The 15,714-nt window shown below is 37.7% G+C and overlaps 1 protein-coding gene across 2 annotated transcripts in view; it reads right to left on the bottom strand.

The window, feature by feature from the left end:
• LOC103137188 (ephrin type-B receptor 1-like) overlaps nt 1-15,714 on the bottom strand; it is a 103,798-nt gene that overhangs the window by 52,363 nt on the left and 35,721 nt on the right. For both annotated transcript variants that reach the window (XM_007550806.2, XM_016670860.1), the window contains 5 exons: nt 13,806-13,870; nt 12,938-13,228; nt 11,554-11,772; nt 11,277-11,457; nt 4,323-4,478 (listed from right to left, as the gene is read on the bottom strand). In XM_007550806.2, the coding sequence (XP_007550868.1) occupies nt 4,323-4,478; nt 11,277-11,457; nt 11,554-11,772; nt 12,938-13,228; nt 13,806-13,870 (912 nt within the window). The remainder of the gene's footprint in view (nt 1-4,322; nt 4,479-11,276; nt 11,458-11,553; nt 11,773-12,937; nt 13,229-13,805; nt 13,871-15,714) is intronic.

The following is a 15,714-nucleotide window of genomic DNA, read 5'->3' as shown; positions in this document are numbered from 1 at the left end:
AGAAAAAAGTATGAATATGTTTTAACCACTTGGTAATAAATAAAGAATTGTTTACATCTGTGTAAATAATTAGATTAGATTAGCTGTAGAGCTTCAGAAAGAGACGACTAAAACTGACTAGTCAAACAGCTTGTTATACAAATTAAAAACAAACTGTATTCGTTTGATACCAGACAGTACAGTCATTAATTATCATAACCTTTGGCGCAAAATGCTTAATTTGTTAAGGCAGGAGACCAACAGTTTTGTCATTAATTGGAACAGCAAAATGATCAAAATAATCAACAAGCTGGAACACAGAGCAGTACACACTCACACAATGTTTGCAGCATTTGATTTGTTTTTGTTTTTTCCATGTATGTAACCAAAGGCAATTTGATTTTAGAGGCGAGAATAGTAATTAAGTTAATTAAGTTTAAGATAAAATGTCCTAATTTCTAATTAGACTTATGCTTTTCCGTCAAAATTAGTTTGGCTTGGGGTCACAAACAATCAGATAGAGTCTTTTATTTTTCTGGGGAAAAAAATGAATTTGTTCATTACTAGTTGTTCTGGACCTTTAATTAACCAGCCTAATAATTGAAGATTACCTTTTTATGATGTAAAAATACAAACAAAAACAAACAAAAAGTTATTACTCATGTAATTTTCCAGTCCATAATTGCTGTCCAAACTAAATAATTAACTTTAAATCTTAAATGACATGATTATTGATTATTTTCTTCACTGTGACCACTAAAAATGGCATTACCAGTTTGATAACTTACTTTTTAATCATCATCGTCCCGTGAAATCAGCTAATTCTTGCAACTCTTGGATTTAAGCCAACACCTTCTTTAACATTAATAAAATGTTCATTGTCCTTTACCAGTCTGTCAGTCTCAGTTTTCACTCAGTGTCAAAGTACGTCTTCAAAGCTCAAGCAGTTTTCACAAGGTTAAGCCTTGAGGGGCTCACTTCCTGCTGACAGTCCAAACACATCACACCGACTGTGACACAGATGAAACAAGAGCGCTTAAGATGAAATGGATGTTCGGCCGTGGTGTATGCTAAACCAGAGTCATCAGATGAGACGACCCTGAAGAATACGTCTCTGTATGTAATTCTTAGACACCCAAGGACAGATGTGCAGCAAAATCAAAGTACAAACAGCGAGGGGTTAAAACATCTAAGCAGTGCATACAGTGTATTTACAGTTATGCATATTGTCACGTCAATTTTAAAAAAAAATATCACCACCTCTTTTTTTTTTTTACAAAAGATTTTTTTAGGCAAAAAAAGAAAAACACTCGTCAAAAATTGAGTTAGGCCATTATTTTAGGAAGGTGATGACATATTTAAGGTCCAGGTAAGCCACATGGTGAGTTCACCTTTTTATGCATAAATATGTATTCATTTAATAACCACTGAAAACATTTTAAAATTCAAAGTTGCCACAAAAGCACAGCATCTAGCCACACTGCTGAAACAATGGAGACTCGTAGGAGACGGACACATCTGTTGTGTTTTTCTTTTTTGCTCAGACTGCAGACTGTAGAATTTAAATTATATTCACTTACCTGCTGAGAGACGATGCACCCAACCACCTCCGCAGCCGGTGAGGCATGTTACCACTGGAATTTTTTTTCGTCAGACAACAACCTACAAACTGTGCAGTCCCTCTTCCACTCCGGTGACCTGATTCGTATCCGACTCTGAATCCCTCCTGTGTTTCTAAGTTTAACCCCACTGTTTTTGTAGTTTGCCCTCTTGATTTTTTTGTTTCTAACTGTAACCTGATTTGTTTTTGCCCCTGAATAGAAAGCGCTGAAGTAATTCAGAGAGCTACACAGGATGAGTGGCTTGACATCTGACACGCTCTCACTGGCAAATTAGATTTTTTTTCTCTCCATCGTCATTATTTTAAGAATGCTACAAGTGTTGAGGTTAGGCTTTTTCTGTACCGCTTCTGCTGTAATAAAACCCTGACCCACCTACAGAACATTTTGAGAATCCATCTACAATCTGTTTCAGTGGTATTGAATTGAGAAATGTTTGCCTTTATAAAGCACCGCTGCTGTAAAAGAAATAACCAGAAATTTACAACAAACTCTATAAAAGAGTCAACTCTGTTCAGGAATAGTTTCTTTAATAATGAAATAACAGTAAATATCAGAGGAACGGACAAAAGAATCCAGAAAAAGAAGAATAGCTGTGTTTCCATGGACCAATTTGACATTTCAAAAATGAATAAGCTTACTGGCAACATGACCATTTCTAAAAAGAACTAGCCAGGATGAGGTGTTTTATTGGCCATATTAAAATTTATTTTGAATAATCTGAAATAGACACTTTTTTTTGCATCACACGAGTCACATGACCAACAACCAGATGTTGTCGCTGGCGCAAACCCCGACGACGACAGGAAGTAGTTGGAGGGTCATGGTGGTGTATGGTTTTTTTTTACTGACTTATTACAAACTTATGCACATGTGATTTTAATTGCATTTCTTATTTAATGAAAACACCGCAATTGCAAAATTGTGTTTTTTAAACGTTAGCGGAATATCAGCAAAGTTTTGTGCACATTTGTAATGGAAAGACATTTGATGCCACCAACTGCACAACTGTGCAGCCAATATCAAAACTTAAAATTTGTAATTACATTGAACAAGTAAAAACTAACTTCTTTCCTTCAAATGTTTAAATATTTCAAATTAATCAAACATAAAAAAATAAGTGGACATGGGTATGGGGAATTGACCAAAAAACTGGAATCATAATATCCATAAAATGTGAAAAATTTAGTTTTTAATAGTTAAAAAGAGATGCTACTGGTGTTCATGGTGTTTTATGCATTGGTGTATTTTTCTATTTTTGTCTGCCATGAAGAAGAAGAAAACAGGAAGTAGTTGGAGGAACATGGTGCGGCATGTTTTTTAATGACTTATTTTTTATTTAATGGAAACACCGCAATTCCAAAATTGTGTTTTTTCAACATTAGTGGAATACTGATAAAGTTTGGAGAACGACATTGGATTCCAGTGAGGAACAGATGTGGGATGACTCTATAAACCAAGGATTTGAGTTTTGGCGTTTCAGGCATTTCCTTGTTGTTTAAAAACTGATACAACTGATAAAGACTCACCAAAATCCTAAATGCTAGATTGGAAAAACATTGTAGAGGATTAGAAAACACAGGAGCACAGATCTACCCTGTTTGGTATCAACTTTGTTTGTGGTGGTGAAACAGTTTGGCACAATAAATACCAACTCAGTTATTTAAACACCACAATATACCTGCTGACCATTTCCATCTCTTGTAACCACAGTATGCCAATGAACGCCACAGACACCAGATCTCAATCCAATTGAGATCATTTGAGACATGATGAAATGGGAGATTTATGTTAAAAATGTGCAGCCAACAAATCTCCAGGAAGATCACAAGGCTGCCGTGTTAATATATTAATATATTAAAGTTGTCTGAGGAATGCTTGAGCCACCTTGTTGAATCTAGGACACAAAGAAAAAAGCAGCTCTGACGGCAAAATGAGGTTCTTGAGGTACCAGCAACGTGTGCCGCATAAACTGGCCTATAACGGCTCCGAAAATGTGCAAATTACACATTTAATGAGTTACACAAACACCAGTTTATATCAAATTCAATGCGGACAGTGACATAAATGATCCCATTGAAGGCTTTGTTTGTATTTTCTGAGGTCTGTAAATCTTTAAAAACACAAAAGATCCAAAATATGACTGAACCAGAGCTGTTTTTAATCCCTCAAAATGTGAAGATGTATTCAGGTCACCAGGAACAGCACAAAAACCCATGAGTGATTACATACTTTGTACAGCTGCACACACAGTACACACTCAGTTTCGGAGTACGAGTCCAAAATGATTCATGTTTTAACCTACTTACACTATATCTCTGAGGAGCCGAGAGGCTGCGTTACTCAAACTCACAGCTTCGTCTTGCATTGCAGCACAGACTCTTCAACACAATAAACACATACTCAACTGGAATGGAGAGCCTGAGCTGTGTGGCGACATTATTACTTACTACTCCCAAAATCCCTTAACAAGAATGTGTGTGTGTGTGTGTGTGTGTGTGTGTGTGTGTGTGTGTGTGTGTGTGTTTCGGCTCTCCGTCTGAGGTGCATACATTTACAGGCAGAATTATAAATCAAGGTGGATGCTGGATTTTCATTTAATTATGAAATATTCGACTGCCGGTGTTGTCAGTTAGTGATACGCTGGGATCGTAAGCCTGGACCAGTCATTTTGACACCTTATTGAAAGGTGCACTGAGAGTGTAATTATACGTGTTGACTCACTGGTACACATGTCCTCTGGTTTGTCCATGTCTCCACGGTAATATCCATTCCGACAACCACAGAGGGTGGCAGCTTCGATGGTGGAGCGACTGTTGAGCGGACACTGCTGACATAATCCTGCCCCCTGGGACGACTTAAAGGTGCCCTGAGGACAAGCTGTGAAGAGATTACAAAGCAAAACTTAACTTGGACCGCTGAACATTGATGACAAAAAGCTCATTTTATCGGTGGGGTTTGTGTCACATTAGTCTTGACGTTTGGCATCGAGTTATTGTGTGTATCTGAAATTATACAGGAAAGCATGTTGACATGTATGAAATGTAGTAATGGTGACGAAACATATTGTGTGTCTTCAGTATAATAAAGGACACTTTAAGGTGAGATATAATCCTTCCTCGATCAGGTTAGAAAAGATATATGGGCTATACAAAACATGTTCATTACACTTTTTAACGAGACATTTAAATATAATGAGATTTCTGTTTGGTCAGTTCTGCCACTTTGAACTCCTTCCAAAATTAGCTGCTTTAGGGACACTTAACACTTTAAATCCAAATAAGCTGCTGCTGCCCCCTCCCCCTCAAATCAGCGTTTGCACTCATACATGGAAATGTCTGCAAACAGACGCACAACCATGAAACCGTACATATTTGAAAAGCATAAGTAGAGCCTCCTCCACAACCAACAAGAATGCAGCAAGTGGTTTCTGAATAGTAAGTCAACGAGAACACACTTGTCTTTTCCAGCAGCCATTGTACAGCGCATACAGCAGTAAAACTAGCTGACCAAACGTGCTGGAACTCAGCTTGGGTTGCTAAGTAACAGGCTGGGATTTGATGGGGTTGCTAAGTAATGGGGCAGTGCCTGCTGCTGATTTGCAACATCACTTTCCGGAGGTTTTTGAAATGGCTCATTATTCAGACACTAAAAGACATTAACTTATTGCCAAAACACAGCTGGACTTTTACTTTTTTATTTGTTTTGTTTTGTTTTTTAAGTGCTTGGGCTGTTTGTAGAAGCAGTAGAAACCCAAAAGGAAGTACAAAAATGTGCAAAATGAGAATTTTGCACAACATGTCCCCTTTATCCAATTATTGGTTGTGGTGTATTTGCATATTTGATTCTCTACAGATAATTCTGAGCCAAGACAGATAATAGAAAAATTCTAACTAAATGTAAGCAGGGGAAACATTAAAATTACACCAGTATATGTAAAATTTCTAAACCTTTTACAAAATAGTGAGTGGGGATCTTAATATTGGGAGGAGAGCAACAAACTTAATACGTCTTTCATCCCATCCTTCTTAGCATATTGGCATATATTTTCTAAATTTCTTCTGATTTCTGAAAATTCTCAGGTTTATTAACCAACCTTATCCAAAATTGGTTAAACATTGATCAGGTTACAGCACTGTTGTAACCAGTCTATAAATGAAAAAAATCAACAAAATAAATTGACACTTTGGATAAATCAACCATTTGTTCATCTCCAGCATCACAATGTTTCTAATTTTGTGCCGTCAGCTGGACAAGAAAATCCAGCACAACTTATCTTTTCTACACCATGACCAATTTGATAACCCACTTTCTGTTTCATTGAAATTACTTAATTGGTTCATTTTTTTAAATTTTAACACTTTGCAATCCACCCACAAAAAGCTAAAGTAATGCCAAAGGAGCTTTGTGCAAACAGACTTTATTTATTTGAGGCACAATAGCAAGCTGAAATCTCTATAAGCTTTCAAAAGGATGCTAGTTGCTGGAGTTGTAGCATAAAGGGACAGAAAACACTTCACAGTCATTGCAGTCACAGACAGAACACCAAATGGGCTACATTTGCTGCTGAGTTCAGGGCATGGGTCAGCATAGTCTGAAAGTGCTGCATCATTTAGCTGTTAGCAACACAATGCTTTCTGTCTGCATGCAGCAAAAACATCGCAAGCATCAAAGGCATTTATCCAATTATAAATAATAACCTCTTGTGACTGCGTAAAAAGTTGGGCACACACCTGTTCTCAATACAACTAAATATATGCATTGCTGTTAAGGGAATTCAGATACAAATAATAAGTTTTCCGTTCCAGTTCTGCATGGATGCCTCGTGTTTCGATCTATTGGGAGGAATTGTTGATTTACTCAGAGACTTGAGCTGAACCAAGAACATTAGCTTCTTACTCAGTCACATGTTTGATTATAGATCCTGTAGTCCACTAGGAATGAGACAAACCACCACACACAGAAATTTATAATGGGAATATTAATGAGTTTAAAATAAATTATGGGAAACGCATGAATGATTGACTTTAAAAAGAAGCTACCAGTTAATAAGTCCCTGCAGCCCTTTAAAAGTGGTACAGCATAAAAAAATATCAACAGAGGAACTTTGTGATTATCTCTACCACATGGAGCAGAAATAAGATTATTTGAAGCAGCTGTATCCATTTTAGGAACGCAAAGTTCATTAATGTGCATCAACTACTGCAACCAGAGTCAAAGTCCACACATTCCCCAACAAAAATGCTTTTTATGCAAACATAATCCCACTTCTTCACATGGTCTGGCAAAAATACTGCTCCATGTTTAATCTTGTGCTTTCATATTCAGTTGAAACCTCCCTGACCATGCTGCTGTGAAACTACAACATGGTTACTTACAAAGGGGATTTGATCTTCCAACTTTGAATTTGGTCTTTAACTAGGTACAATTCTCTTCCTTCTCTGTAACAAAGCTTGATTGTCAACCATGGCATGGTATCAGACACGGGGATAATGTACAAAGGAAGCAATCTGTCCCGAGAAAGCAAGAGTCAGGACTGAAATGGCAATAAAAACAAACAAGGAAAACAGAATAAGTGTGAAAAGAAACTCAATTATCAATGTTTTCATTTGTTGCTCCCAATGTCATCATAGCGTGAACGAAACAACAAGCTGATGCTTTTGTTTTTAGTTGATTTTTACGAGAGGAGCATATTCCCAGAGGTCTGATTTTACACTGTATTATGTTGCACTCAGTCACAGAGCTTTATGAAACTACAACAATACTGCCATTTAAATAATCCAGGGTCTTAGATTCATATTGCTGGAAACTTTTCACATTTTCTCTGCATCACAGCCACAAATTACAAGTAATTTCACTAGAATTATGTGCAATAAAAAGCATAACTGTCAAGTGAAAGGAGTAAGACATATTTAGCTTAGAGCTGAGAAATATGGACAAAAAACATTACCAATTTTTTTCTTCTTACTAAGCCGTTTTGTTAATACAGACAGTTTCAATTTCTAATATAATATAATATCTGTTTCAGTGCAAACTGTATTGTAGACACCTGATATCTATTTTCCATTCCTTCAGATTAAACACACATATTCCATAAGCAATGTGGGACATTATAGTAAACCAATAAAAAGTTGCACTTTTTAAGTAAAACTTGCTTTTTAAATCCTTTGTTTTTTTCTTCTGCTCTTTGATAAAATAAAAGCAACTGTAATTTTCTTCTTGCTTGGCACTTATTTATCCCCTCAGAGACATTATATTACACAACCACCTTTTTCCTGAGATTACAGCTGCAGGTCTCTCTACCCTACAAAAGCTGCACACATAGACACAGCATTTCCAGTCCTTTCTCCTTTGAAAAATAGTGTGTGCTTACTCAGAAAGGATGAAGGACATCTATGATCCTCAGTTTTTAAGTCACAGATTAGACTTGGGTTGAAATTTGATTGATCCATTAACATATAAACATGGTTGGATCTACAACTTTCTGGTTTCACTGTTGGTGTTTGTTCAGGGTTTTTGACCTGTTGGAAGTCTGGTTTTCTTGAAGCTTTCCTACCCATACTTCTCCAAAGCATAGTACTGCCACCTGCTAATGGCATTTCATCAATTGTTTCATTGTTAGTTTTCTGTCACACTTTAGCCTAAAAGTTACATTTTGGTCACCATCTTCCACATGTTCTCTGCGTTTCTTGCAAACCGTCATTTTGTCTTTTTTTTTTTTGTCTCGTGAAAAGGCAGATAGGCATCTGGATCGTCAAGGTCATTTATTCATCCAACCTTGTTCAAACACGTCAGGGCTGTCACCATGGAAACAAGTATTGTTCCCTCTATTATTTACCTCTTCATACCTCTCTGTACAGCTATCTGTGCATATCCAAGTGTGGCCATATCTCAAACTAGTGAAACACCAGATGAAAAGCAGGTGAGTGCAGGTTAAATGAGCTATTCCATATATTTTCTTTCTGTAATAACAAAAAGGCATAACATTCAGTAATATTTTAATACCAGAATACCTAAATTGGATTATTCATTTTACTTACAACCGGTCCATCCAAGGGGGTCTGTAAATTTATCTCAAACTTTTTCAAGCTGTTTATGCACATATGGGATAAGCATACTTAAACTACTACATTTTTGTTTTGCAAATTACTCTAAAAAAATGTATGGACACACACTGCTCCGTTTTCCATGAATAAATACAAAAACACACGTTTGAATATGCACACACATGACTTTGATCACGAGCCAGTTGCGCCGTATGGTTTGCACAATATGCGGATTTGGTGCAAAATAAACACCATCTCTGTGCCTTGACATGCTCAAACCCTCACAAAGAGATGACCATCTGTTCCAGTAGTGAGTCCAGCTTCCTGCCAAGGTTTTATCAGCTGATTGGCAAAGGAAGCCAACCAAGAAGATGCCAGATTGGGAAAGACAGACAAGACAAACACTGTCCCTCGACACCGTAAATCGCTTTTTCGGAGATAAGAGCATCAAGCAGGTGTATGCTGACACAGCGTCAGAAATCAGAGATATGTCAGATGAGGCTGTTTTTAGTTTGAGTACTCAAACGAGAGACAATCAGTTTAAATGAAAAATGACTTCTGAGTGTCAGCTTACACTAAATTAACAGTGAACGCGTAAAAAGAAATCCTTCAGCGACTGAAGGAAGAGTTATTTCATTTGATAAAGCAATCTAATCCCATCTCAGAAGCAGTGATATTAAGCCTTAAATTTGGCAGGAGTTTTTATTTGGACAGCCTAATTTTACAAAAAAAAAGCACAGCATGGTTGGTAGCTGAAACAAACATATGCTCTCTTACTTTTGGATAGTTTGCACAAACAGAGTTGTCTTTTGGAAGAGTACTTGCAGACATCATTTATCCAATACAGGTAATAATAGCAAATATTTTTCACTACAGAGTAGTTTGAGTTACATGTACTTCAATAATCTTTCAATTTTGTCTATACTGTATGATTTCTATGTTTTTATTTTCATTTGTTAGTTTTGTCCAGATGGTTTTGTTATCAGCGAGTTTGACAGATTAGCCTTTTTATCCTATGAACTTGCTGTCTTGAAATGTGAGATCAAAGCAGAGCCAAAGTGCAAAGAGCTGCTTAAACCGTGCATTTTGAGGATTTTATAAAAGCAAAACTTACAAAAATTCAACAATCATTACAGACAAGTAGCATGACATGAATGTGGAGCCTGAACATGGAAGCAGGAGTGGAAACAGAAAATGCAACGAAGTGAAAAAAAAACTGCTAATTTGTCTTTTGTGCACAATTTTTACACCAGTTACTAACTTGTATGTAACAATTCACATTAAAATAAACTTATTTTAAATGAACAAACTTAGGTAGCTGAATTCTAATCACAGTGTTTTTGTGAGATTTAATTGCAAAAAACAAAGTAATTAATATTGTACCTTTACTTTTTCTAAACTTAAGGTTTTATCAAATATTTTTTGAAAAATATTATACCATTTCCTAAACAACAAAAGCACTTTTTGTTGTTTAGGGAGAAGAAGCAAGACATTACTTTGAGACACCTTGCTGGCTTACTTAACAGCAACACTGAAGACTTTTACAGTTACAGTAATTGATACTCGATGCTTTACTGTGTTTGGATCAGACTCAAAGTAAAAGGTTCAATCATTCCCACGAATCATGATTGGTTTACGTCATTCAAACGCTCAAATGTCACATGATGAGAAATGTTCCCAATACAAAACGCAAACTGACATCAGCGCCCTGACGAGCATTTCAGTCAAAGTATTTAACGCGTTTAACAAGATGCAGACTAGATACTATGCATCAGTCTGCTTCCTTTCTGTCTGTCCGTCCTCTAATTTGCAGCAGACTGATCTGGCAGAAAAGCGCTAAAGTAATTAACATGGGATGAAGAGGTCTCACTTATTTCATCACATGAACATACATCACAGTTCCCTCCCCCCAAGACACACACACACACACACACTCATAGAAAAAATGGATGAGACTCTCTGGGGAGAATAAGAAATGATGAGTACTATTTCTGAGAGGAAATGGGGAAGGAGGCCAGATATAAAAAGGAGGAAAAAGAGGTGAAGATATCTGGAACACTGAGGGAAGAGGAGTTATTTTTGTGCCACGTTTATCTGAGGGTGGCTCGGCAAATATGAACATATGGTGCTTTGCGTGCTTCCCCCCCACCCCCGGGCAAAAATACATGGTATTGTGTAGTTACAATATATGTGCATGGAATCATTCAGCTGGGACTGCCAAAAAGCAATGGTTTGTCCAACTGAACTGTGAAAAAAATTCACATTTTTAATAGAATCAGCATAACCATGCAGCCTGATGAGGCTATTATAATAATATTTTGTAAACCAAGCTAGGCTATTAATAAAGGCTTGGTAATAATGTTGATGATACATGTATGATTAAAGCAATACTTTGAGTAGTTAAAGCCCATTTGCATGATCTGTCATCTCTTGCTGCTTTCAGATGCTGATTGCTGCCATTACTATGACAGAATATTGGAAACGTGTTTGCACAATATTGATTTGCTGTCACTCTGCCTTGTTAAATTGCATGTGCAGAATGCAAGCATTTCCTGGGCCAGCAACTTCAGAATTATTTTCTGAAAAACCTTTTTGTCTTAGGCATCGCGATTTCTCTAAGTCAAAGACTTGCCTCGACACACGTCGAAATTCTCTGGTTCGTAGCCTGCCTTACAGCTGCAGCTGCCAATCGGGACCATCCACTCTCCATCTCCGTTACAGTAGAGCTTTATAGGCACGTCTACCTCCTCAGCATTTGAAATGCAGCTTCCTCGGGAGATAACCAAGGATGTGGACTCTGCTCCTGTCAGGGTCTGGATGAAAAACAGAAAGATTGAGTAAACAAGCTCACCCTTTAACAAGCTGGAATGGAAAGATAATTTTTTATTTTTTTGCATTCTTTTGCATACCTCAGGGAAAAGAGCAAAGTTCTGTACAGTCCTTGGACATTTCTTGTAGAATACTCGAACTGACAAAAGGGACATGCAAGCACCCAGATCCTGGAAAGCCAAGTGAAAGCCTCTGCCCTTGGAGAGTGGCCCAAAACCTCTAACCTCAGTGTTCACCTTCATCAGCCTACCCCCAAAATCCACCTGGGAGAAACTCTCATCAGCTGCAATGGTGTCCACCTGGAAGAGTAAATCCAATATGGTGGTTAAAGAGATGACTGAGCATTGATGAGTTTGCAAAGGTATATTAGCAGTGTTGATGCACATCAGCACTGCTAATATACACCAATCAGGCATAAGATATCAAACACTAATAGGTGATGTGAATAAAAACTAGTAATAATTTCATCATTGCACCTATTTTTGGGTGCATCAAGGTGCAGTCATGGACAATTCTGACATAATAAACACATAAATAAATGCAGCTAAAACCTCCTGTGGTCTTAACTTTTCACTCTATACATGGTCCAGTGGAGTTGCTTTTACAAGATTTTTGTGTAGTTTTGAGAACTGACGGTCTGGCGGGACACTCCTATCCACTGTCTGACAGTGACATCTGCCGCACCCGTCCTGAGCTTTGCACTAAAACTCCAGGAAGGTTAAATAGGTTTTCTACAGTAATGTTTTTTTAATCTGCTGTTTTGCTTCTCTTTTAATAGCATTTAATTTTTATAGTTTTATCTTTACTTTTTTACAGTATTTTCTTACTTGTGATGCTTTATTGTGTTCAAATTAGACATTATAATAAATGACCCAAAGATGAGCTGGTAACAAGGTCATACGGCCAAGTCTCATTGATCTACGTCTGGAGGAAACAACTCATGGTTCAGTGATTTTCTGTAGCTAAAGTAACTGAGGAAATGAATGCTGGTAGTGAAAGAAAGATGTTGGAAAACAGAGAGCATCACAGTTTTTAGCACATAGCTGCAAGGGAATGATAGGTTGTGGCTTCTTTTAGTAGAGAAACACTCCTTACAATAAAGTAACAATAAAGTAAAAATTGTCTAAGGATGGTTGGTGGAACATGTAAGTTTGAACTATTCACTTGACCTCCAAATACTTAGGATGTCAATCCAATGTAGCATTTGTAGAAAGTGCTAAATAAACCATTTCAATACATGGAGGCCCCCAACTAGCACCTTACAGGATTTTTAAAAATGTGCTGCCGACACTGTTGTTGACCTAGCAGAGATCACACCTTGACTGGTTTTGCCACTTAAAGCATGATTAGGTCATCATGTTGAGCCCGACTGGTGTATTTGACTTTCGTGGAATGAAAGGTACAACCTACTTTGGTTTTTTTCACATTTCTTATGTTGAAAAGGTTGAGATTGTTTGAGGTTACCTTTAAAAACGGGGCATTGGCCCAATACTCCACCCCTTTGACGCTCTCTGACACAGTTCTGTCAGTCTCCAGGTAGTAAAGATTGAACGTCTCTTTGCAGGAGCCCAGGACACTTGGTATGGAAGCACAATCCCGTACTGTGAAGCGGATCTCCACGTAGATGCGTTGTGCGTTCCGCCGGTCGATGTACGTGGTGAGCAGCCAGTTGTTTTGGCTTGGCTCAAATACATTGCACACCTGGTAAGTCCTGATGGTGTTAAGGTTTTCGTCGTAGCCGCTCACCTCCTCCCACTAGGCAATGTTTGAGCGAAGACGGGGCAACGGGGTGCAAGATGGGAAGGAAGCAGAGGAAGAGCCAGTAAGAAAGCAAGATGATTAATGGGTTTACTAAAACCAGACACAAATTAAACTTTCTCTATCACTCCTTCCCAATTTTCTCCCATCCTCTTCCTCCCTTTTTCATTGTCTCTTTCTCTGCTCTAACCTTCTCTGCTGCACAGGGACATCCATTCATCACAATTAGAGCTGCTCACCTCAAACACACTCACACCCCAGACCATTGTGACCAGCTAGTTGCCAGGCTGAATTTTAAAGAAATCACATTAAAATCATAGAAAAAAAAAAACTTTTTTTTTCATTTCATTCTGTTCCATCACAGACTCATTTGCGGTACAGTTCTGATCTGTTGGAATGTATTTTCTTTCTGCATCAGTAGTGGTTAATTGATGTCACCTTGGCACTGTAATTAAAATTTTGACTGACTCGTTAATGGACCTCTGTAAAGTGTAGTCAAACTGCTTCCCCATGGGTGGCTGCACATACACGGACTGACGCACACATACAGCTCAGCTTTCCACATTGTTCTTACTCCATTGGCAGGGAACGATATCCAGCCGAGCTCAGCTGTCGCCGTCCGTGTATCCATCACTGTCTCTGTCAGACAAAAAGGGAGAAAGACAGGCAGAAAAAGGTGAAAAGAATGCGCTGCAGAAAGAGGACAGGTATGGGTTTAATTAATAGTCTGTTCATTATTCGCCAGCTTCGGCGCCGCTTTGTGGTGTCTGCCATTCAAACTCATAAAAGCCCACCTCGCACAGTGTCTGCAATACACTTTCCTCCATTCTGTTAGCACTGTGATGAAAATTAGATAAGAATCCACAATTAGAGAGGCCTTTGGGTAACACAGTACAAACAAAAGTAGAAGTAATGTAGCCCAGTAATGACGAGCGTAATCCATTTGATCCAGGCTGCAGACCATATTTTTCAGACTAGATCTTCTGTCCAGTCTGAAAAATATGGAATTTGATTTTGATATTTGAAAATGTCTGTTGACATTTTCAATTTGCAACAGCCACAATCAGCAATAAAGGAAAATTAACAAACTAACTAATCCAGATATTGTGTAAAAATAATGCATGTCCCAGTTGCTCACTTAACCAGGGCTTGCCCATGATTTTTCATGCACACTACTACATTAAAAAAGATGTTTCAATGTCCTCTTAAAGACAGAACCGACATTTTGTTGTTGGGCCACTCATGTAAAAAGCTGTTTTGTAGAAAGCATTAAAAAATCTTGAGCTTATTCATTAGCATAGCGTCATGTCTGTTCATATTGCTCTTCTTGTGATCAGGGACAACTGCTGACCTAGATAACAAATGAGATTGTGAGGAGAAAGGCTGCTTCTTCTCCAGGAAAATTGAAAATGAGTGGAGACAAATTAGAAACCTGAATCTGTTCTAACATAAGATAGAAACTCGACTTTCCCTAAAGCACACCCTAAAACAATTCTTTAGTTTAAAGAAGAAAGCTTAAAATACAAATCTAATTCTTATAACTAATAAAATGGTTTGCATTGTGCAGCCGCTGCCTTGCTTTTCTTGTGACTCAGAAGTATCGATTTTCTGGACAATTACCTAAAGCATTCTAGCCAAATCACACATAACTATGACAGCATCTCATTAATGTCGCCTATGTTTTTATTGCCTTTGAGTCCAATATATGTTTAATCATTTCCAGGATGTATTAAGTATTCAGAGACATGGAATAATGCAAAGGCAATAAAGAATAACAGATTTACAGTCATCTAAACAGTTTATGGTCATGTTGTCCGTTATATTAGGATCTAATAATAATCATATGCAAGTAAAGCCTATTGTGGGGACTTTCCATTGACTTCCATTCATTTCTACAGCCTAAACCTTACCTTTACCCTTCTCCTAACCATCACATACCTAACCCTAATAACCCTAAACAAAACTCAATTCATACCTTAGCCCTAAATCTGACCCCTGACTCAAAAACAGGGTTTGGTCCCCACAATGTATTATATGTCAGGAAAGTCGTCCCCACATGGTATTACAAACAAATGCGCACACACACACATACACACAAAAAAAAAAAAAAAAAACATAAAAGCACACTCAGGGTCAATGCCAAGCTACTGCACTGCGCACAGAATAAAAAACTCATGGGGTCCAACTACCCCTGTCTCTTAAGACCACAGGAAGGTTAATGTGCCAATATTTAAGAAATTCAGCACCAATTTTAAAACACCTTCCAATAATAAATGTTGCTTCTTTTTCTTTTTTTAAAGAGAAATCTTTGCAACTCTATTTGCTAAAAACTTTTCTGTGTTTCTGCTCCACTGATGCACATTATTATGGCCTCAACTTCAAACCACGGTGCCTTTTTGACACCTCGTCTGTGTTTCTTGGGGTTGAATTAAACTAATGTGTGCAAAATTACCAGTGACACAACGCCGTACGAAGTCATGCTG

The sequence above is a fragment of the Poecilia formosa genome, unplaced genomic scaffold (assembly GCF_000485575.1).
Source record: "Poecilia formosa unplaced genomic scaffold, Poecilia_formosa-5.1.2 Scaffold38, whole genome shotgun sequence".
Lineage (NCBI taxonomy): Eukaryota > Metazoa > Chordata > Actinopteri > Cyprinodontiformes > Poeciliidae > Poecilia > Poecilia formosa.
The sequence above is the reverse complement of the archived record's forward strand: the minus strand, read 5'-3'. Positions and strand labels throughout refer to the sequence as shown.